The 22,122-nt window shown below is 42.9% G+C and overlaps 1 protein-coding gene across 3 annotated transcripts; it reads left to right on the top strand.

The window, feature by feature from the left end:
• Positions 1–171: 171 nt before the first annotated feature.
• On the top strand, positions 172–22,094 carry LOC117550083 (serine/threonine-protein kinase PAK 6). 3 transcript variants are annotated; one of them, XM_034222381.1, is made up of 10 exons: positions 173–370; positions 3,012–3,343; positions 14,465–14,712; positions 15,672–16,331; positions 16,887–17,420; positions 18,132–18,265; positions 19,237–19,363; positions 19,450–19,575; positions 19,711–19,845; positions 20,602–20,885. In XM_034222381.1, the coding sequence occupies exons 3-10, from the start codon at positions 14,509–14,511 to the stop codon at positions 20,767–20,769; spliced, it is 2,088 nt and encodes a 695-aa protein (XP_034078272.1). In that variant the 5' UTR covers positions 173–370; positions 3,012–3,343; positions 14,465–14,508; the 3' UTR covers positions 20,770–20,885. The 3 variants fall into 3 exon arrangements, with proteins under 3 accessions (XP_034078273.1, XP_034078272.1, XP_034078274.1); XM_034222382.1 differs by lacking the exon at positions 3,012–3,343 and having other exon boundaries at positions 172–370; XM_034222383.1 differs by lacking the exon at positions 173–370 and having other exon boundaries at positions 2,886–3,343; positions 20,602–22,094.
• Positions 22,095–22,122: the final 28 nt, after the last annotated feature.

Raw genomic sequence — 22,122 nt, 5'->3', positions numbered from 1 at the left:
AGACATTTATGAGCATATCATGCATTCGGTTGGCAAAATGTTAATCATTGTCCAGGAGAGGTCACCCAGAAGCCCACTGACTAAAGTGGTGGGAGTAAACCTAATCTACTGTGATGATGGGATGCACTTCACACACAGGCAGCACAGACGTTGATGAATGGCTGGAAGATAGGTGGTTGGCTCATTAGCAAGTGAAATCCAGCCTTTGCCGTTGTGGGCAGAGCGGGCCTCGGTTATTCCCGGGAGGTCACTACACTGATGTGCTGTGCCACAGAGTGTTGCTGCTTTTACATGCACACGGAGCACTGTGGAAACACATTTTAATCTCATTCTGGAAATATGACACTGCCAGCCAAGATCCTCTCAACTGGTGAGTTCCCAAACTGTCTACTTCAAATGTTGGCTTAGCACTGAGAGCAGCTGAAATTCAGTGATAAATGATAGACAACACGATGCAGTCCCATCATAATAACACAGCATAACCACATCATAATGCATCCTCTATGGCTCGCTATTTGGCAGGACTTATTCAAAGCTCATCGCGTGAAAAGCAAGCAGCCAGTGACTCCGATAGCGTCTCAGACAGAAAATCCATAGCTCTCCCTTACTGCAGTGGACAGATGGTACGAGCAAGCTACCTTTGCTTAATGCGCTTTGGATAGGCCCTCAGAGAAGAGCTTTTGTCCAGCATTGTTACTTTGATAGACAAGAACACTCAGGTTCCACGGGCCATGTTTTTGCAGCAGAGCTCTTAACCTATTTTTATGATTTGTCTTCGCATGCACCAGTTCACAGAAAGTTTGCACTCTACAGCACCTCACTTTGAAGCCAGTAGACATTTTGCACTGCACTTGGCCAACCATGCATGGAGAGGGAAGAGCATCACAAAGTGCAGCATCCCCTTAAAGCCATGCAGAGAAAAAAAAGATGAAGTTAGTCATGATGAAAATGACTTAAGATGTAGAAGCTCATCATTTTGACTGACTATCCCATAATGTTGACCTATTATCTCGTAATTTTGATTTAGTATGTCATAATCGTGACTTTTGTCTCATAATTGTGACTTACAGTACCTTGTATGCCAACGCTTTGTTTTAATTTCTGCTGTAGATGCCTCACTCTTAGAGAATTAGAGTGGATTTAAAGGTCATCTGGAAATGTCACTGGATTTTGACAAGAAATGACATTTGCTATAGCTACATAGGCTGAACCCTGATAGCCCCCGGTGTAATCCTTAACAGATTCATCCAAAACAATAGAATGAATTGAAATGCAAACAATTAAGGCAGTATCACTTATACAGCCCCTGTACTTTCATTGTAATGGCACTGTGGTTTAAGACGGCTCTTGTCACTGTAAGCCCTTTTTTACATCACAAGCCGGGTTCTACTATTCATCCAAATGGGGTGGTAAGTGTTTTCATGAGATGCATCAGAAAGGTTAGGAGTCTGACAGGGAAGCTGACAAATAAATTTAAATAAACCCCTTGAATCCAAAGTTAACATTATAATGTCTCTCGATGGACACGTGCTAAAAAAGGATTGATCAAATAACGCTGTGAGTTAAAACGATACATATAACTCGCATTAACAGCACAAGGGACACCAAATAATTATAGATAATAATAGAAAGATACAAAAAAACTTAAAATAAACACACCTTTCCTCTTAAAATAACTGTTCTAGAAGCAAAGCATTTGTCATGGTTTAACAGTATTTAGGTCAAAAAGAAGAAATACAAATGCATTTATTTTGAGTATACTTATCATTTATTGATCTTTTAAACCTTATAGTTTCCCTTCACATTGGCCATGCAGAGGTTGGGTTCATAAATGTCTCGGCAGACAGCCTAAGCAAACAGGACAGTTTTTGTGATAATCGCCCATTTTTGCCTACAAAGACATACATTACAAGACCATTGTAATGCTGTTCGCAGCTCTGAAAGTCATGCGAGGCAGTACAAATACAGCCAAGCCAATCTGTGACAATAATGCTCATGAGCAAGAGTCAAAGAGAGGGAGGGGTCGTGTCTGCTATACCCCCAACAGGCAAATGTGTCATTGTTATGCAGATTGGTTCAGTGGAGCCTTCTTTCTTTGAGTTTATTTGATGTAGAGGAACATCATCATTACAGCTTGTTATAGTGCCTCTGCAAGCGTCTCATCATATCCAAACGCTGTGTCGAACATGTATGCCCCAATTCTTGCTCAGACTGCCAGGCATTTTTGCACGACTTGACCCTAATACATTTTCCTGCTTTGTGTCTGCTCTTATGCTGCTGTATAAATTATTCAGGAAACGACTGTGGTAAAAAAAAGTGAGGGGAATGCTTCAGTCAAATAATGAGCATACTACTCTGTGGCAGTGTTGTAACTTCTTCATCCACAAAGATTTTTGGGTCAAAATGAAAAAATTGGGAGAGCGAGGATTGCACCCTCTACAGAAATAGCCCAACTCTATGCTCCCCCCCCCCCCCCCCCTTCCTCCTATTCAATGCTTTACAGCTACAACAACCCCTCCCACCATCTGCCACCCCTAACCCTGTCATTTCATGGATAATGCATTTGACTGAACAGCAGCACACGGGGCGAACGCAGCGCCCTCGTGTTCGCATGTCACCCACATTACGTGCAAAGGAGACAGAGGGAGAGAGATGGAAGGCAGGGAGGGAGGGTGGGGGGGTGGAGGAAGGGTGAAAGGTAACCCAGGTGATGAGGTGAGTCGAAGCTCTCCTCTCCTTACAGTCACTGGAAACCCGGCACACGCCGCTATCAATTCTTTTGCAGCCCAATGAGGGAGTGGGAGGAGGCAGGGAAGGAGGGGAAGTGATAAAGAGAGAGAGAGGAAGGTGGGAGGGAGAGCGTGTGTGAGAGTGAGAGAGAGAGAGAGACAGCGAGTCAGAGCAGGAGAGGGAGAGGGGGGGATGGAAGTAGCTGTATGGGGCTGTGGTATTCTCTCCTCCTGGATGCTGTCTTTCCTGTTCATGGCTTTGTCCCCATTTTGTACGGTCAGTCTGTGTGTCCAGGCTCCGGCACACGGACCAGCACTCAGCCTCGCAGCCCGGGATGATTCAGTCCCAACAAAGAGCCTTTGAGATATGTGCTTCTGCCTGGAGGGAGGAACGCATCAGGCTTTCCCAGGCAAGCGGCAGCCTGCAGTGTGCGTCGGCTTGAGAGCTCCTCGTCGTCGTATGAGAGAGAAGGAGAGCAGCGTGTGTGTCCGTGTGTGAGTGTGTGTGTGTGTGTGTGTGAGTATGTGAATGTGAGTGTACAATAGTGTATGTGCTCAGTCTTGCTTCTAATCCTTCTGGTGGAGAGAGGCTCTCTTCTTCACTACGCGGCAAGGTAAGGGCGATGGCACATTTTATATATTTGTTCCCTCTTCTAACAATGATTTATCCCTCCAGAGATTCCTCTTCCACGGTGAGGAGAGTTGGGTAATGAGGGGGAGGTGGGTGGGAGGAAAAAGGGAAAAGAGGCTTAACGTCATTGATAAGGAGCGGGGTAGTCGGTAGGCATCAGCCCTGGTGGAGGAAGAGAAGAAGGAGGTGGAGAGGAGCAGAATGCTGTGCAGCCAGGTGCTGGTGAAAGGGAGAAAAAAGGGAAGTCAGAGAGGATGTATCCAATGATGGACTGCATCTCAAAAGAGCCTTCACCTTATGCTCACCCCTCCTCCTCAAAGTCCCCACATCCCCTCTCTCCCTTCGTGCCTCTGTCACTTCTCTCCTCAACCTCTATTTTAAAGAAAAGGTTACAACAATCCCGAAAATGGATCTCACTTTACAAAAACAGAAAACAGGAGCTTCTTGTTTTTACCATTGTGTGTGTGTTCAAGTGTGAGTGTGAAGGCTAAGGTGATATTTCAGGTCCTACCAGTGGATGAGGAATTAAGTTTATTTACACACTCAACAGTAAATGCGTGCTTTGACATGTGACTGTATTTTGTTAACATAATAGACTTTCATCCACAAATCTAATCATTGGAAACCTGTTGTGTTAGAGCTTGCATGAACGTGGGAGGCGATGTTTGAACTGTGATCTGTTTGAATTTAAGACATTAAGGAAGCCGCTTCGTGCTGTTGAAAACAGACTTGCAGAGTCTCTCTTTTAGTCTTTCTATTAGATGCAACATTGAACCACCCAGTGAAAATCTATTTGAGGCTAAGGTGTTTTAAAGAGGTGTATAGATTTGAGTTGTCTTCCAATGCTTCAGCGTCACCATTCTTATTGACAGAGTTGTGTGACATTCACGCACTTGTTTAAGAGTTGTGACTCAGACAACTCTTAAAAGTAATCAAGACAAAGGAATTACATAAGATCCACAGATGTGTTAGTGTCTCAGGTTACTCATTGATATTCAAGAAGACAGGGGATGAGAAAAAGGGTAGAGGAGGTGACAGAGTGTCTTTTGTGCATGCATTGCACACCCTAGCACACACACAGACTCAGACAGCTGGACATCTGCTTCACTTTGTAAGATGTTTGTGCTCCGCTCAGGAATTGTCTCAACGTTTTTATGGGGCCATCTCATTTAGACCATTTTGCTCTTGGTGAACCACAAACCCTCAGCATAGATTCTAGTCCATGTAGTGAGAAACTGACAGGCCAGGCAGTGATAGGGACTTGATACGTGACAGCATGCAGGTGTAAGTGTTACATCATTGTCAGAAGCCCTACTGTTTTCACAATTGTTTTCAGTGCTTGTGTCATGTCTGCCGATGTAGGGTAGGGCGTGCATTAGCAGCTTAGCGTCGTCAACGACCATGAGACGCCAAGCACTAAGGATTAAAACGGCATCTAAATTAGGGCAGCGTGCCATGATTCCCCTCTGTGGGCTGAAACAGCAGCCATGCTGGGTGACATGGGAGGGCAGCAGAGTTGGCGCAGATTGATACTGTAAAGGAGTCTGATGTTAAAAATGATTAGTGCTTTGTCTCTGGGAGAGACACGCTGAGGCCCGGGCTAAAAATATATAAATCAAAGCTTTCATAAGGACATGCATGTACAGTAAAGCTTGCACCGAGGCCTGGCGCATCAATAAATTAGACCCAAGAGAGAAGAGTTGGGCTCGTACTATTGGTCCGGGCTGATCGTACGTCTCTATCAGCACAGCGTCAAATTGTTCAAAGCACTTGTGAGAGCCAAGAGGATCTTTAATTAAACAGAGTGTTGGTCAGTGCTGCATTTCTGTACTCTCCTGAATAAATCTTAGCATACATATTGTTTGACAGCATGGAAAAGCATACTTCTCGAGTTAGGAGTGTGTTTCTTAGTGATGTGTCAGCATCAATCCAACATCCCATAAAGGCCCCAGGACACTAGAAGTGCTGCTTTTACAATGTCATTATGTTAAGGTGTTTGGAGATGGCGATTATAGCTTTTACTGTGGCTTTATGTCCCTGCTCTTAGCTGAGGGCCACAACAAACTAGTTTGCTTGTCCATTATCTCATCTGGGAGAATCAGTGCCAATATGTCAGGTGACAGAATGATATATGCCCTCTGTTGATGCAAGTGTTCTGTCCTCAAATCCCCTTCAGTGGCTTGTTTACTGCAGACAAAGCTGCCCAAGATGACAGAGAAAAACGGTTACATCTAAACAACAAAGACTCCTGCTATTTTTAGACATAGAAACATGTGAAGATTCATTTGAAAGGCTCTGACCTTTAAATCTATGAACACCTATTCAACATCTTCGTTCATTTAATTTCTTCCCTTCCAGCTATTTTTTAGTCACAACGTGTCCACGCTCTCCTTTCCTCCCACACTCTCTCTCCTCCTGTCATGACCTCTCATTTCTTCTTTCCTCCTGTCAATATTAACACAAGACTGATGCTCACTGCGCAGATCCCTGCCCTTGAAGAACTGACAGCTCACATTGTTGGCCACAGACATTAGATTTCCTCTATACACTCCCAATCCTGAGGCCTTTTCTTCCTTTTCTTACTCATTCAGTGCACAAGAAAGTGACAGACAGGCTATTTGATTGTTTACTTTCTCAGAATTGCAGTGCTCTAGGACTTCAAAAAACACTTGCACTTCTTAATACAGAGGTTTGAGTGAAAGCCTACACATGACGAATCGCTGCAAGTTATGTGACATTTGAAATACTCAAGATATGTCACTATCAATGAACTCTCTGTGCGAATATAGGTCATTGCTGCTTAATACCCAATTTCAAAGAAATGTAAATGCAGAATGTCAATATAATTTCAATGAATATTATTGCCTCTGACAATTTTTTATCGTAGCTTGCACTTTAACTTCCTTTGCTTCGCTTTGCATATAAGCTTAAACTAGTCCATATGAAGCAGTGTCCTTCCCCCTGAGCAGAGAATTATCAGATATACACTTATTTCAAAGACTGAGAAAGGTGTTGTTTGACTGCTTTAGCAAAAATGGCACACATCCTCACCTGTAGTTGCTATTTTTCTGCTAAACCTTTTGTAGTTCCAAGTAGCTGCTTCAATGTCATGCATATCCCAGACCAATAGACTCAAGTCATGTTATCGTGTGAGGCTTTAACTATGAATAGTGTTGCTTTGAGGTAAATGCTAACGTCAGCATGCTAACATGCTCACAATGAGAGTGCTAGCTACAGTCATGTGCAGTACCTCCATGATAAGGATGTTTTGTTTTTGGTACAGATTGTTTGTCTGTCAGCACAATTACGGAAAAGTACTGATCCCGATTGTCATCACACTTGGTGGAAGCATGGGCTTTAGGAGAACCTATTACAGTTTTTGAGCGGTCACAGGGAGGATACAAAAAATAGTTTTTCCCTAGCATTGACATTGTGAGATAGGACATGGCTTTGTAAGCCCTCTACGCTCTCCAACTGCCATTGTTTTTGCATATATGTTAGACCAAAGTTTAGGACAAATATAGATTTGGATCCTAGAAAAAAATCTAGGAATTACCCAAACTATTATAGAACTATAGATGTGTGTGTACATTATTTTAGGTGCTTTTGTATACTTTTATTTTGTCATGACTTTAATGTATTTTCTGTCTTTTTGAGGGCCCCATTGAAAACAGAATGGTTTCTTCTCTAGCAGTTTATCCTTGAAAACACAAATGTGAACCTTACAGGATGTGTCGGAGCTGCTATTGACACAAGGAGTTACCCTCCTGAAACCTCATGACAATCTATCATGTTGTTGCTGAAACATTTCCGTCTGCACCAAAGTAGAGTTTGACAAACCAACCAACCAACTGACATTACCACCGCTAGCCGCTAGCATGGCTACAGAAAAAAGCAAACTGCTCACAAGCCACATTTACCCAATGACCAACTTTGCAGAGGCAGGAGATGTGTGCCATTCTCAAATATTCCTTTTATTCAAAGTACTTTATGATGCATGATGTTTCAGACCAATAGCATAAAAGATGCATGACAGTAACGTGTTATTCCGTGTCATTGAACGCATCTTATTATATCCATAGTCTTCTCCTATTGACAATCCTTCAAATCAAATCAAATCAAATCAAATCAAGTTTTATTTATATAGCACATTTATAAACGATTGTTGGTCGAGCCAAAGTGCTGTACATATAATAAAAATAGCCTACAGTAGAGACACTTTACAGCAAATACAACAGCACAGATTGTTCAGAATATCAGTATGAGAAAAACGACACCCTCTATCCTTAGACCCTCACATCGTACAAGGAAAAACTTCCAGAGAAAACCCACAGTTTAAAGGGAAAAAATGGGAGAAACCTCAGGGAGAGCAACAGAGGAGGGATCCCTCTCCCAGGACGGACAGACGTGCAATAGATGCCGTGTGTGAATCGAAGAGATAATACATTTTACAGCATATAGACCGAATGTTAGGAAATGCATGTGTCTGTAATAAGAAGATGAATCCACGAGGATGTCAGCTACAATCCTGTGGAAGCCATCAGGGAAGCAGCATGACGAGACCCAAGGCAGGACCGCAGAGACAGGTTCAGCCACGACCCGAAGTCCACGACTTAATCCAGAACTCAGGATAGAGGATCCAAGACACAGGACTACAGCCTCGACTCCGGTTCCCGGCGTAGATATAGATACAAAACAAGAAAAAAGATTTGGCTGGGTTAATCGGAACAAGAGAATACACAGACACAGTCAGAGAGGGAAAAGGTCATTGGATAAAAGTTATTCTTGATAACCCTCTAGAAAGATCTCATGAACTTCCCCATTCAATCTATCAAGACCCGAGCAGTTCTATTAGATATAGGATAAGAAACAGAGATAAGGAGCACAACAACCTATCTCTTCGTCAGATGCACTCCCCCGCTTATCTAAGCGACTCTGTACCCCGTTACCCTCTACAAGGCCATAGACCAGCAGAGGGAAAATGGGGGCCATGTCTGCAGAGGTGACTTCAAAGAGAAAACAGAAATCAACCTAAATCATAAACACTGCTATTGTACCGTCCGGTCAAATCCAGCTCTGTTACCTTGTTTATGCCCTCAGATGGTGCGTGTATGTGTGTGTGTTTTACAAAGCCCAAGGAAAAGGAATAGATGACCAACCAAGCCCCTTCCTCCCTCTTGAGAGCCAGTCTCATTACACTCAAAGGGCAGAACGGTCATCATAATGAAGCTGATAGAAGGGCAATCTCTAAGCCCCTCACGCTGCACTGCAGAGTCCAAAAACAGCAGCTGATTGCTATCTAAGCCTCTATAAAAGAGATGAAGCCCCCTGTAATTCAGCATAGCGTCTTATGCTTGTATATGTGCACAACGACAGACCCAAAAAGGGGATAACCTTATCTCCATCGTCTCCCACCCTCACCTCACTATTTGACGTGAATCCTGTACAAAATAAACATGTGTCTGGAGCCAGAGAGGAGAGAGGGTTGCATGATGTGTCCTAAAATTAGATCAGTGGAGGACTGAACACCATACTAATCCTTCTGCGAGCACAGTCACCTGCACGCTTGCTACATTTCTGCATGCATGCCAACAGAAAGGTTGAAGCAGAAACCAGGGCAAATAGGAAAAAAATAATCATTCAACAGAGCTTGGAGCACTAACATCGAGCAAATCCAATATCTCTCTTATCTCTCGATCCCCTCCCACTCATCCGCAACGCAACCTGCTCGGGGAATGTGAACATGCCCTCTCCTGTGCTGTCATGTTGTGTGTGGGAAACTTATAGATTGCCTGCTTGCATTTCTGCATGGCATGAAGGGGCCCGGCCACGCCGTCAGGTGAAGAAACTCTGTTTAGTTTTGGGGTAAGACTATGATTAATTTCAGCCGGGAAGAGGGATGTAAAGCTGTTGCGGTTATGATTAGAAAATGTGATGTCACAATCTGCCTGCTTCATCATCTTATTTGATTTAGTGGTTAGTGGTTAGTCAGACAAGCAGGTATGAACAGCTTTAGACCCACGGGATCTTCTATCTGTGAGATCGTAGTTTGCACTGATTGGTGAATTCAAATGTGTTTGCTTTGCTCCTGCACACAGTTGTATGAAGAGAAATACCTAATATAGCACAATTTTGAAGTGACCTCATCCTGTTTGGCTTTTCATTTCCCTGACAGCAGCCTGCTGAGTTTTGCCTCAGCACTTTGATAGATCAAGAAGACAAGCCACTGAGGCATAGGGTCAAGAGGCATAGGGTCAAGTCCCTGCAGTTTAGAGGGATGTGACCAGAAAGCGTGAACATGCACAGTGCAAGTTTAGCTCTGTGCATGCTTATTTATACTACTGGCGCAGAAATCAATGGCATATTGTTATCAATACACTCATACGCTTGGCAGAGTGATAGGGGTCAATATAAGGCCAGTTGCTTGTGATTAAAGCTTGTAAATCAATAATTGCATCAACCTTTTAATTCATTTTGCCTGAGCATGAATCAACAAAGTGTGCGTGTGTTCCTGGTTGCCGCTTTATCACAGTGGTAAGAAAAATGAGTATGAATAATGTGATATGTTCTCTTCTCTGCCGCTTTAAACGGATACGTCTTGATGCTTTACAATCAAGATTGCACCCATTCTATTTGCTCTGTTAACAACCCATCGGCGAAAACACGTGGGTTTGCTGTCCTGGCTCCAGGATGGTGGAATGAGCTCCCCATTGACATCAGGACGGCAGATAGCTTGCACATCTTCCGGCGCAAACTGAAAACTCATCTCTTTCGACTCCACTTCGAGCGATAGAACTATTAACGAAGCACTTTTATACTAATAAAGGACTGGCTTACCTAAAGCCAGTTGAGTAGCACTTGAAATGTTTTTGCTCTATGAAGCCTGATGTACTTATATGATTCTGTTTTCTTCAAGTTGTATTTTGTTGGTCGAACGCACTTATTGTAAGTCGCTTTGGATAAAAGCGTCAGCTAAATGCAATGTAATGTAATGTAATGTAATTGCTGGCAGTGGAGGACTGTAGCAGTTTGCATTTGACTCATGAGTAAATATTGATTGATCTGCTTGTAAAAGGATACATGAGCGCTATGTGTAAATATTTGTTCTGTCAATGCCAACATCTTTTAAACAGCTATCTAAGCAGATAGTCTCTTGCGCAGCAAAAATAAAAGAAGGAAAAAGCAGAGACGGCAATCTTCTGTTTCTCAGCTTGTTTTCTCAAGCGTTTGTTATTCAAAAAGCAGCCACAATTGGGGCTTAAAAGCCTTTCTGTGTCTGTAGGATTGAGCGTGGTCCTTGTCTCACGCAGGTCTGACTATAATTTCAGCCCTGAGTCTTGTCTCCCACCTCCTGAGAGCCTGCACACCATAATGTCCCTGTCAGATGGAATTAAAGTCCTTCCCAGCAACACATTATGTACATAGGGAGAGCACAGAGTGATACGCTTATGCAACACTTAGCATATTAGCCTTGGGATTAAATTATCCTTGGAGGGTGACACCCCCCCTCAACACTCACCCCGCCAGGCCTGCCTTCATATAATGAGGCAGGTTTAGCTGATGTGACCAGTGGGCCTGACCTCCTTTTACCCTCTAGTGATGCGTTGGGGCAAGTGGTGTGGGGTAGTCACAGATAGAGCTCATAACAGGCATTGTTGATGCTGATTAGAGAAGGGCTGGTCTGGGGGCGGAAGAGAGAGGAGAGGTTGCAAGCGTGATCTCTTGCCGAGCCCTACAGTGCATGATGGGAGATTGTATCTGATATTCTAGGGCAGTGTTTCTCAAAGTGGGGGGCACAGAGGCATGACAGGGGGGGGGGGGGGGGGGGGCGCCAGAGACCAGGAGGAAAAATGGTTATGACAGCAAAAATGTTTATGACAATTGTTATGACGTCGGCATGACCTGCGGAAGTTACACTAGAAACCTTAGAAACCTAAGAGGGCGCTGTAGGAGACAGGTTTGTAATGTACATGTTGAGGATGGAAGGTCAATAGGCGGCGTCAGGGGGGCGCTAGGGGGTGCTGTAGGTCCCCCTAGGATAGCCATAGCACCCCCAAGAAATGTATGTCTTTTTTATTTTGATTTGCGAAATTTGAAAAGTTATTGATTCTAAAATAATATGCTACAGTACAGTACAAGTACGTCTGGGTCTCTGTGTTTCATTCAAGCTCGGCTCTGTGTGTGAACGAGCCATTTTGTGTGCGTGCGCGAGCGAGAGAGAGCGCGCACCGGTACCGGAAATTGTTGTTGTTAGCATCTGGTGCTAGCTAGCTACACCAACGGATATAAGGAGCTTTTTCAACAACAAGTTGGAGGAGAGTCCTCTCCTGTCAGACTGAGAGGCTCAGATAACCCCAGCTCAGTGAGGTAAAGGACTCTCTCAGTGTGTAGATTACCCACTGAGATTAGTTATCTAGATTAATATTATTTAGATTAATGTAAACAATTAATTCCAAGGCACACGTTTATATGATCGTTATAGGTATTCAAAAATAAGAGAATAAATGAAAAACAGTTATGAAATACTATGACAGTAAAACAAGAATACAGTTTAAAGAGTGATTTGTAAAATATCCATAAAGAAATAGTAAATCTGTTTACAGTTCTGTTTCAAATGGGTGTTGAGAGATGTATCCATAGATCTCTTAATGTTGCTCTCAAAGTGCACTAGATTGACAGATGCTCCCGGGGGAGCATGCCCCGGACCCCCCTAGAGGATGTTAGGTCCACTGCCCACTTGTAAAAATTCAACTGTAGCGACCGGTACATTAATGGGAAACCCTAAATGTTAAATAAATAAATAAACCCCCAAAAGAAAATCTCTGGCGCCACCACTGAGCCTGCAACCCCGTTTTAAAGAAACGTGCAGTGCAAAACAGGCTCATTGCAGCCACTAATGCTGTGATAAGACACACTTTTTTGCCAAATATCAGCATTTTCTTGCACAGATTGCAAAGTGGCAAAGTATTATAACTTATTGTTCTAGCATAGGGATTGCACAATTGTATTTATTTTTTGGAGCACACAGACTTATGGAGCTTTGTTTTATTATCACTGTTCTAGCAAAGTGATTTTTTTTAAAGGAATGCACGTTCATATTGATGTATTTTAATAAATGTTAACTTGGCCCATTACGTGACTATTTGTGTTGGGGGGGCCGACTTTTGTTTTTTTCCAAAGGGGGGGCCTAACAAAAAGTTTGAGAACCACTGTTCTCGGGGCACCTTGTAGGCTCTGAATCAGGGCATAAGTACTACTTTCTGCTCACATAAACAAGACAAGACAAACAAAAGTCTATGGTCACAATGTGCGGTGAGCCTAACGGTCACATCAGCATCCTTACATACTCAGAGTGAAAATGCTTCTATGTTCATGTTAAGCAGGAATATGTATTGTTCACCAACGTAGTTTAGTGTGTTAGGCCGGGTACTAACATGCTCATCAGTAGGACACCTCTGACTATAAGCAGATGCACCTGATGGTAATTAACAACTCAATGAAACTGAAGTACCATTACTAAAGTATGGTGTAGTTTGTAACTGGTGATTCCAAACAACCCTTCAAAACACCAAAGTCCCACAAAACCATAAGCAAACTAATAAATCAAGGCAGGGGTTGAAAGCAACTCTTGTGTTCTCCGTGGTCAAATTACTTTTTTTAATCAATGGTGTCTCGTGGCTTTAAGAAGATCATAGATGGCGGGTGTCAGGCAACCAAGTAGAAGTGTGAAAAATCTTTTTAATATACTATTCACCATTATAGGTGTCTAAAATTGAATTTTAGACACATTCCTCAGCACATTCCTTAGCTTACTTACAGTAACTCCTGTCTGTTTTACCAAACTGTGAGCATGCCAACATGCATAAACAAATCTTCTTAAGAAATTCAAAGTATCCCAGTTTAATATGACATAGCCCAATTATCTGTTTTCTCTTAGAAAGGAAAAAGGAAAACATTTAATTGATTTGCTATGTAAACCCATTTGGTATTCCCCGACTTTGACAACACGCACCTCATGCTTCTCATTTTTTCCTTTAGTTAAATGCAATGTTTGTATTTTATTCTCATCAATAATTTGCAGTAAAAATGTGTAATTGGTTTGATTGGTATATGGTGACAAACCAAAATCTTCAACAAAATGTCAATGTCACCGTAGGATGGTACAAGAAAGATTAGAAGGATTAAAGTTATCAAAGTTCATCCTCTGGAGACCATGAGTGTTTCAAACATTCATGATAATCCATCCACTAGTTGTGAAGATATTTTAGTTACGACTGACCAACAGACCAGCATTGCGATCCCTAGAGCCACAGAGCTAGCCTGCACGTCCTCCATACTGTAGGCTACATGAAACAGTATTAATACTAATCATGAGACTTACATTAGAGTGATTATCTCCCGGTACAGCTGTGCAGCTGAGGAAATGAATGAATGTAATGTATTTAATTTTTTTCCTACACTTGAATGAAAAATAAAGCTTAGCATACTGTAAAACCCCAGTTAGTGCCTCGCCAAACCCATGGCCATCCATCCAAGGATTAAGTGGTTACGCTCTCCACACTCATAGGCACACGAGGTACTAATTAGGATGGGATATGAAAGAGTAATAAAGGGTTTATGAAGGATAGCCTGCTATAGCATATTTGTGAGTGTTTGCATGAGCTTGTGTCTGCATGTTGTACTTGTGCTGCTAATGCACTGAAAGCCTGTGGGCCCTGGCCAGCTCGGCCACATGCTCATCAGTAAAATGGCAGAGTGAATGAATAAGCCTTGATTGACCAGATATCCTTCATTACACATGTGCTGTCAAATCCTTCCTCTCTCCTTGGAGCAATTCTCAGAGGCACAGGCTTGTTACAGCCAGCAAGGCAGTGACATTCACATTCCAAAAATGGAACGGCTTAGATGAGCTGTTTGAATATTTTCTCCCAGTTGTGATACTTCATTTAAATATGTTGATACGTAGATAATAAAGGGGAATGGTAAGACAGGGGCAAGATTGTTTTGAACTCGGGGCTTGCTTTGAATTTAAATGTCAAAATTACAATTCCTTGATCATGTTCGGTCTGACATTTTTACTGAAAGCTGAATCTTTCTCTTACAGGGGCATTTTGAAACGTTCAAGCTGTCGTCCTTGTGGACCTGAGGATGTTTCGCAAGAAGAAAAAGAAGAGGCCCGAGATTTCAGGGCCTAAGAACTTTGAGCACCGTGTCCACACCTCGTTTGACAACAAGCGTGGCTGCTTTGTGGGCCTACCGACACAATGGCAGAGCCTGATAGAGAACCTGCGCAGGCCCAAACCCATGGTGGACCCTTCGAGGATCACAGAGGTGGAGCTGAGGCCAAAGAAGGTACACCACACCTCCACACCAACTCTTTATTGATCCTCTAACCTTACCTTGAACTGATTATTAATGACTAGTACATAGTTTGACTAGGAACTTCATTAATTTGTCGTTAGTTGTCTACATAAAATTATCTCAGAGAGACTAATGCATAAAGATATCTTATATTTATGCAGAAGTGTCCTTCTGTGCTGCAGAGTGATCCTGCTGTCTCAGAACATGCCATTATCCTCTGATGACAACTTGGAAGGAAGGCCTGCTCCCTTTCTTATCTTTTTGCTTTCTTATCTATCATGGGACTGGGATAATGACCATGCTGTGTACACTGACTGTACAATGTTGAATACTCAGAGGGGCCACAAGATGTATTACTCCATGCAGGCAATTAATAACAGTCCATGGTGCCTTCCCACAGATGTCAAGCAGGAGGGATACAAAAAGTGCAGGTACAGCAGTGGAAATGCCAGTTAGTGATAAAGCCTGCAAATCTCAGGATTTCTATGCTTCATGTAGCATAAGGTCGATTCTGTTTGTGACCCCCCCCCCCCCCCCCCCCCGAGAGACACTAATGAGCACCCTCTCTTACAGTTGCAACAGTATCACTTCTCTGGCAAAAGATCTTAAGTTTGTTCGATCATTTTCTGTTTGGACAGGTTTGCATTTGCTTGCCGGCTTTCTTTGCATTCCATCTGAAAGACTGGAGTATCATTTATCTGTAATGTCAAATTTTGCAACGTAGGAGCAGTTGTAGAGACTCTGACTGTGTTGTGTCTCCTGATACATTCGTTTAAGTTGCCACCTTTGAAAGATGACAATGATGTCCTTTACAGATTCTCAAGTCTAAATTTAACTCGCCTCTGAGCAATGATTAAGTCACCCTCATTATTCCTTACAGTCCAAAACCTTTCTATAATGTGATCATGGCAAGTGCAATGTGATTAAGATAAACACCTCTCTTCTTTCAGACTATTGTGCGGGGAAGCATGATCGGTCACGGAGACTACATCGCGGCCATGATCAACGATATGAACCGACTGTCTGTGACCAGTTCAAACTCTTTGAGGAAGAGCAGCCCCTCAGCCAGGAAGAGGGCCCAGTCTCTGGGAAGGCTTGGGGAGGTGAACGAAGGAGACACTTACCAGTACGAGGGCCTGACCCAGGATGATGACGACGACGACGAGGATGTGGGTCATTGGAGGGACAGGGCCAGGAACATCCACAGTGAGACCAATACCCCCTACTTGGGCATGAAGAAAAGCATCACTCTGCAGCCCAATGGGATATTGCCAAAAGCCAGGTCCACATATGAAGTCAGCGTCAGCTCCCTGGAGGGACCCTCGCAACCGCTGCAGTCCCAGAACATCCCTGTGTTAAGTCACGGTGCTTATATGAGCGGTGAGGTGGGCAGCGCTCATGAGAGAGTTATATGGAAGAGAGATTTCCAGTTGCCCAGGGGAATGCAACAAAATCAGAGACCTATAGCTTGTTTTTACAGCCCAGCTATGACTGTACAGCAGCCCCAAGGCGATCAGGCTGCTATCACTGCAGAGTTCCGGCCCAACGTACCGATGTACATGCACCCCCAGAACAGCCCCGGGAGGCCGTACTCGTCCTATGACCTGAAAGTAAGCCTGTCGTTGCAGAAGTTCCTTTGCACAATTTCTGTGTCCGTTAAGTACACTGGTAATACATTATTCATAGAATACACAATATATGCTTATTTAAGCTAACGTTATGTGCATCATATTAATGCTCAACATGTTTTTGCATGAGCTATGAATTCATAAAATACAAGTTTTTGGTCAGAAAATCATTTCATGCTTAGGTTGTGGAAACTTTAGCGAGGCAGCGTATTGATTGGCTCCACACTAAAGGTGATTACAGCTCTGGGATTGACTATGTAAATTCATTCTAGAGTTCAAATATAAAATGTGGGTTTAAAGTGCCAGTGGGGTTCTAAAAGTTGAGAGATGGTGTGTTTGGCAAGATCAGCGCGGGACACTTGGGTCTGTATAGCAACATCTTTACATGGGTAAAAGCAGGTGAAGTGAATGCAGAGTAAGTTGGAAGGACTTGATTTACCTTCACTTTTAAAGCAGGTCTTGAACTCCAGGCAACCGGCCAACTCTCTTTCAGCTCCCTCGCTTAATGTTCTCCACTTTTTCTCTTTTATTATACAGGCAGACTCTGCAGTAAGGTACCACTCCGGCTTCTTGCCCACTGGCAACAGCAGTCCTCTTGTGGGCGGCATCAGACCCCAGCGAACGGTGCGCTCGTCGGCTAGCTACACACTTGGCCTGTCCCCTAACATGGGGCTGAGGCCAAATGGGCCAGACCCCTTCCTCAGACACTCCGGATGCCCCAATCTTCCCTACCCCAGGCAAGACAGCCCTTCCCAGCCTCGACCCTCCCCAACAGGCTCTCTAGCCACCAGTCCTCCAGGCACTTGCTCCCCTGCTTTCAGGCCCCCACTACATCCTTCACCAAGACCACCGCCAGACCCACCAAAGGTGACCCATGAACAGTTTAAGGCGGCTCTGCAGATGGTGGTGGACAAGGGCGATCCACGGTCTTATCTGGAGAACTTTGTGAAGATTGGGGAGGGCTCGACGGGGGTAGTGTGTATCGCTACAGAGAAGCACAGCGGCAGGCAGGTGGCCGTGAAGATGATGGACTTGCGGCGGCAGCAAAGGAGAGAGTTGCTCTTCAATGAGGTACGATGTTCACTTTGTGATTCCCACAAAAACTTGACACAAATTGCCAACACACAATGCTTTAAGATTACGGAAACAGATTTGAGGTCCAGCATATAAAGAACAGTTCCTCTTTTTAAACCTCAAGTTAATTTCACAGGAATGTGGCTACATGGGTTGTACTAACTTTGCATTCCCCTCCACTTCTGAATGGGCAAGAAAGGACTTGCACAAGACAGCCTTTACAGGGGGAATCTGCAAGAGCCTTGTACAGCATTTCAACTAAGCATGATTTCTACATTCAACATTTCAAATGCTTATCTTAGCTTAGAGCATCCATTATTTTTCAACAGAGGTGCTAAGTGCCAAGTTGGCATAGATTCCTAAAAGCCTCTGAAATGGGCATAGGGCATGTTGAATTTAACCAACATTTTCATTTTAAGGGTTAGTTAAAGAGATACTCCGATGATTGCACACAGGAAATTCAGTTTGCTCCTTGTTGGGAATAATACTCTGAAAAAACTGTTGTATATTGTCTTCTTTGGCTCTGAAGGGAGCATTCTAATTTAAAAAAAAAAAACTGATAATGTCATCAGGGATATCTTGGCTTATGCTGGACCTTTAATGAAAGACACTATTGAGTACCCAGTTCACATTGAAGAAACAAAATGTGGCCCCATCATTGTGGTGTCCCTAAAGGTTTTTGATTCTTATGTAAACCTTGTGTTGCAGGTTGTCATCATGAGAGACTATCAGCACAGGAATGTGGTGGAGATGTTTAAGTCAGCCCTAGTGGAGGAGGAGCTGTGGGTTATCATGGAGTATCTACAGGGTGGAGCACTGACCAACATTGTATCTGAAACCAGGTATGTGCCCCGGGAGAATATTTTAAGATTCATTGGTGCATTTCTGTTTGAGTTATGATATCATCTTTAATAACTAAATCTACCACAAGGGGGTAGCATGGTATCGGCTGTTTAGGGAACAGTGATGGTTACTAACAGAACAAAGACTCACAAAGACTGTCATTCAGTCTTCCCTCTCACTCCAAGAAATCATTTGATTACATAATAAAATCTGTGCATGTTTAGATGCCAGGTAGAAAGTCAGTTTTCAATGAGGATTTGATTTCCTGATACTTTGTCCAGTAGCGCATACATCAACATTAATGAAAACACATCGACCTGCAGAAGGGAGTAGACTTTTAACAGGGCATATTTGTTTTGAGCTGTCAATGTATTTTATATTATTAACAGATGGCTGGCTCGATCGCCATGGGATGACACAGGGTCACATCGCTTGACTCAAAGGGCTGAAAAGATTTCTCTTAAGTCAGATGACATATACATTGAGCCAACTGTTTAGTCAAACACTGTGATCATCACTATATTGACAGAACAATGAATAATTAGGGTCCTTTTATTTTTCTGTTTTCCTTGGCTTCAGTCTGGTGTGAAATATTTGTTGAGGCTTATTTCACATTTTCTTTTAAATATGATGATAATCATGTTTAGGAGGATACAGCACTCTGATTTGTAACCCACTTTCTGTCAGCAAATGACCTTGCTTGCCGTTTGAAATTGCCTTTGTCTCCTGTTTATGTTGCTTTTCCCCCTCAAATATCAAAGTCACATTAACACAGTAATGACAATGTTTTGTTGGTCTTCTGCTGTGTGGGAGTTGTTGTTTTGAACCTTCCACTCTTAATGTGCTGTGACTCATTGATTTCAACTTTCTCGGCTGTTGATTTGTCGTAACTCATAATGGACACGTGAAATGTTAATGTAATATCTGTTTCTGTATGTGTGTGTAAACTTGTATGCGTGTCAATGCGCAGTCTGAGTGAGGAGCAGATTGCCACTGTGTGTGAAGCTGTTCTGCAAGCCCTGGCCTATCTCCATTCGCAGGGAGTCATCCACAGAGACATCAAGAGCGACTCTATACTGCTCACTTTAGATGGACGGGTATGACATGTTGTTACACATTCTTTTTTCCTTACTTTCTGTTTTTGAGTTTCTTGATAGTAAAACATTTATCTTCTTCCCCACAGGTCAAGCTTTCAGACTTTGGCTTCTGTGCTCAAATCAGCAAGGACATCCCTAAGAGGAAATCTTTGGTGGGGACACCCTATTGGATGGCTCCCGAAGTCATCTCCAAATCACCATATGGCACAGAGGTGAGAAGGCACACATTCAAAAGGCATCCAGGCTGAAAAACAGTGGTGATCTCGCTCATGTAACATAAATGTCAACAGTGGCACTCTGTTCTGTAAGCACTGTTACGTTATTTAAAACGTGTGATTTTTCACCAGGTGGATATTTGGTCAATGGGTATCATGGTGGTGGAGATGGTGGATGGAGAGCCACCGTATTTCAGTGAGACCCCTGTAGCAGCTATGAAGAGACTAAGGGATGAGCTGGCTCCTACTGTCCGAAATGTCAACCAGGTACGGGAACAGACAGAAATTAAGGTCACAACATAGTCTCTTTACCAACATAGTCTCGACTCTTTCCATATCAATGTGAGGAGGTGTTGCTTAAAATGTCCTACCAACTACTGAATGGATTAATTGCATGTTTGGTAGACATTCATGCCACCCTCTGGATGATTTGTAATAATTCCTCAAAGAGAGTATTTCTCTATCGCCAGGTTAGCATGCTAATACGCCAAGCTATGCTTTGTTTACATTGTAACATCATACCTGCTTAACATCATCATGATATAACAATATCTGATACAACCCACGTATTTTCATTGGTAGCATGTCACAATATTGATGGGAACACTCCTATGTTCCCAGGGCATGTGCTTCTCTTGATATGAACTAAAGATGTACAGTAAGTGATACAAAAGTAAATAGTTCAAATGGGGAAAAAGAAAAAGGGAGATGGATGCATTTTCACAATTAAAAATATGTTTAAAAATGTAAATTGACAGACAAATATATTCCCTGCAAAAATTGGGGACTTTGGCATTAGTAAGATATAAACTATGCTAGATTTCAATATATTGACCCGTGGAAATATATGTTGAACATTTGACCTCAGGAAAAACATTGTTGAGGACATAAAACCTTTCTAAAGGTCAACAGTAGCATTTAGATCGAAGTTCCGCTGTTAATATATAAAATTTACGAAATGTAGCAACTACTGCCACAATATATTGATGTTAAAATAAATGTATCCATTGCTCTGTGCTCCAGATCTCCCCAGTTTTAAAAGACTTCCTGGACCGTATGCTGACTCGGGACCCCCTAGAACGGGCCAGTGCCACTGACCTGCTGGAGCACCCTTTCCTGCTGCAGAGCGGGTCACCCCAGTGCCTGGTCCCGCTGGTAGATCAGTACCGCAAGCGCATGTCCCGTTGCTGACCAAGTGGGGATCCTACTCCCCGAACACTCAACTTCAGTCTGATCTGTCCAGGCGCGGACCAGCATCGAGGTCCAACTCCTCTAGCACCCTAGCCAACAGGAGATCAGCTCCAGAGAAGCAGACCCAGACAGCATGTTGCTGCAATAGTGATGGTGGCAGGACGGCAAGTTTGGCTGACGGACACCGCATGGTCTCAGGCATGAGAGAAGCACTTTAGGAGCGAGTAGAAGGCAGCATGCAATTCCTCACCTCTGGGATCGGGTTTGATCCGAATATTGATTGGCTTCCTGTAACATTCAGTGGGATTCAACACTTCACAACATGGTGCATATCAGCAAAAGTCAATATTTCACGTAACTATATGTAATGAACATGTGCTACTCTAAAGATCCTTTATAGTGTTCGTAGTGGGCATTATAGCCAGCAGTTTAAAGCTTATAAAGCTGTTGCTCAAACCACAGTAGCTCATTGTGACATCATTAGGAAGTATAGTTACCTCTGCACATTCACAGTCGTTGTTATGGAAACTAGACAACAACCTGGTCCGTACACTCTTTGCATGGCCAAATGGAGGCACACCTGGCCCAATGTGAATGCTTGAATATGTACCAAACTGGGATTCGAAAGACAATTCTCCTTTATTAGCATTATACATGGGTAGATGAAAGCCCAGCTGCTACTATTGGAAAAATCACTAGTTCTATATTCTTCTTTTTCATATTTATTCTTTATTTCCAAATGGTGTTGTGGGTTGTTTGTATGATGTGAAGTCGCAAATAAGGTTTCATTATTTAAAGAACTTGAAACAAAAGCAGATAAATTAATAATGTAAATAAAATGCTGAATATTAGGTCCTTGTACCTGCAGTAAATTATATGAGATGAATTCTAAATTTTACTTTTACTGAAATGTGAGTGTATAGTTGTATGTATGTGTGTATGTGTGCATGTGTGTGTGAGCACATGGGCACATGGATGTGTGTGAGGTGACATCTCAGTGTTTGCTTCTGATACAGCCCTATTTGTATTGTGACAGACTTTTTAAAAACCACAAGACGTGTGTGTTGCTCCTCCAGAAGATGTGTATGACTGTAATTTGCATTTGTTTGCCTAGATAAAGCACACAGGCCTGGCATGTGATGCTGCAGGATGTCCACCTGCTGCTGAGAAACACTTTGCACATCGTCTTTGTATTCTAACACGGATACATGTTGACACGTTTCATGTATTTCTATTTCTGTGTGGGTCATTCGTGAAAAGAGAATTACACATTTTTATTTTGTATAAATCAATAAATGATGCATATGAAATTGGAATTAATTTAATCCAGCATTTCTCTCATTCACTCACACA

The sequence above is a fragment of the Gymnodraco acuticeps genome, unplaced genomic scaffold (assembly GCF_902827175.1).
Source record: "Gymnodraco acuticeps unplaced genomic scaffold, fGymAcu1.1, whole genome shotgun sequence".
Lineage (NCBI taxonomy): Eukaryota > Metazoa > Chordata > Actinopteri > Perciformes > Bathydraconidae > Gymnodraco > Gymnodraco acuticeps.
Note: the sequence above shows the minus strand (reverse complement) of the source record. Positions and strands in the feature narration are given on the sequence as shown.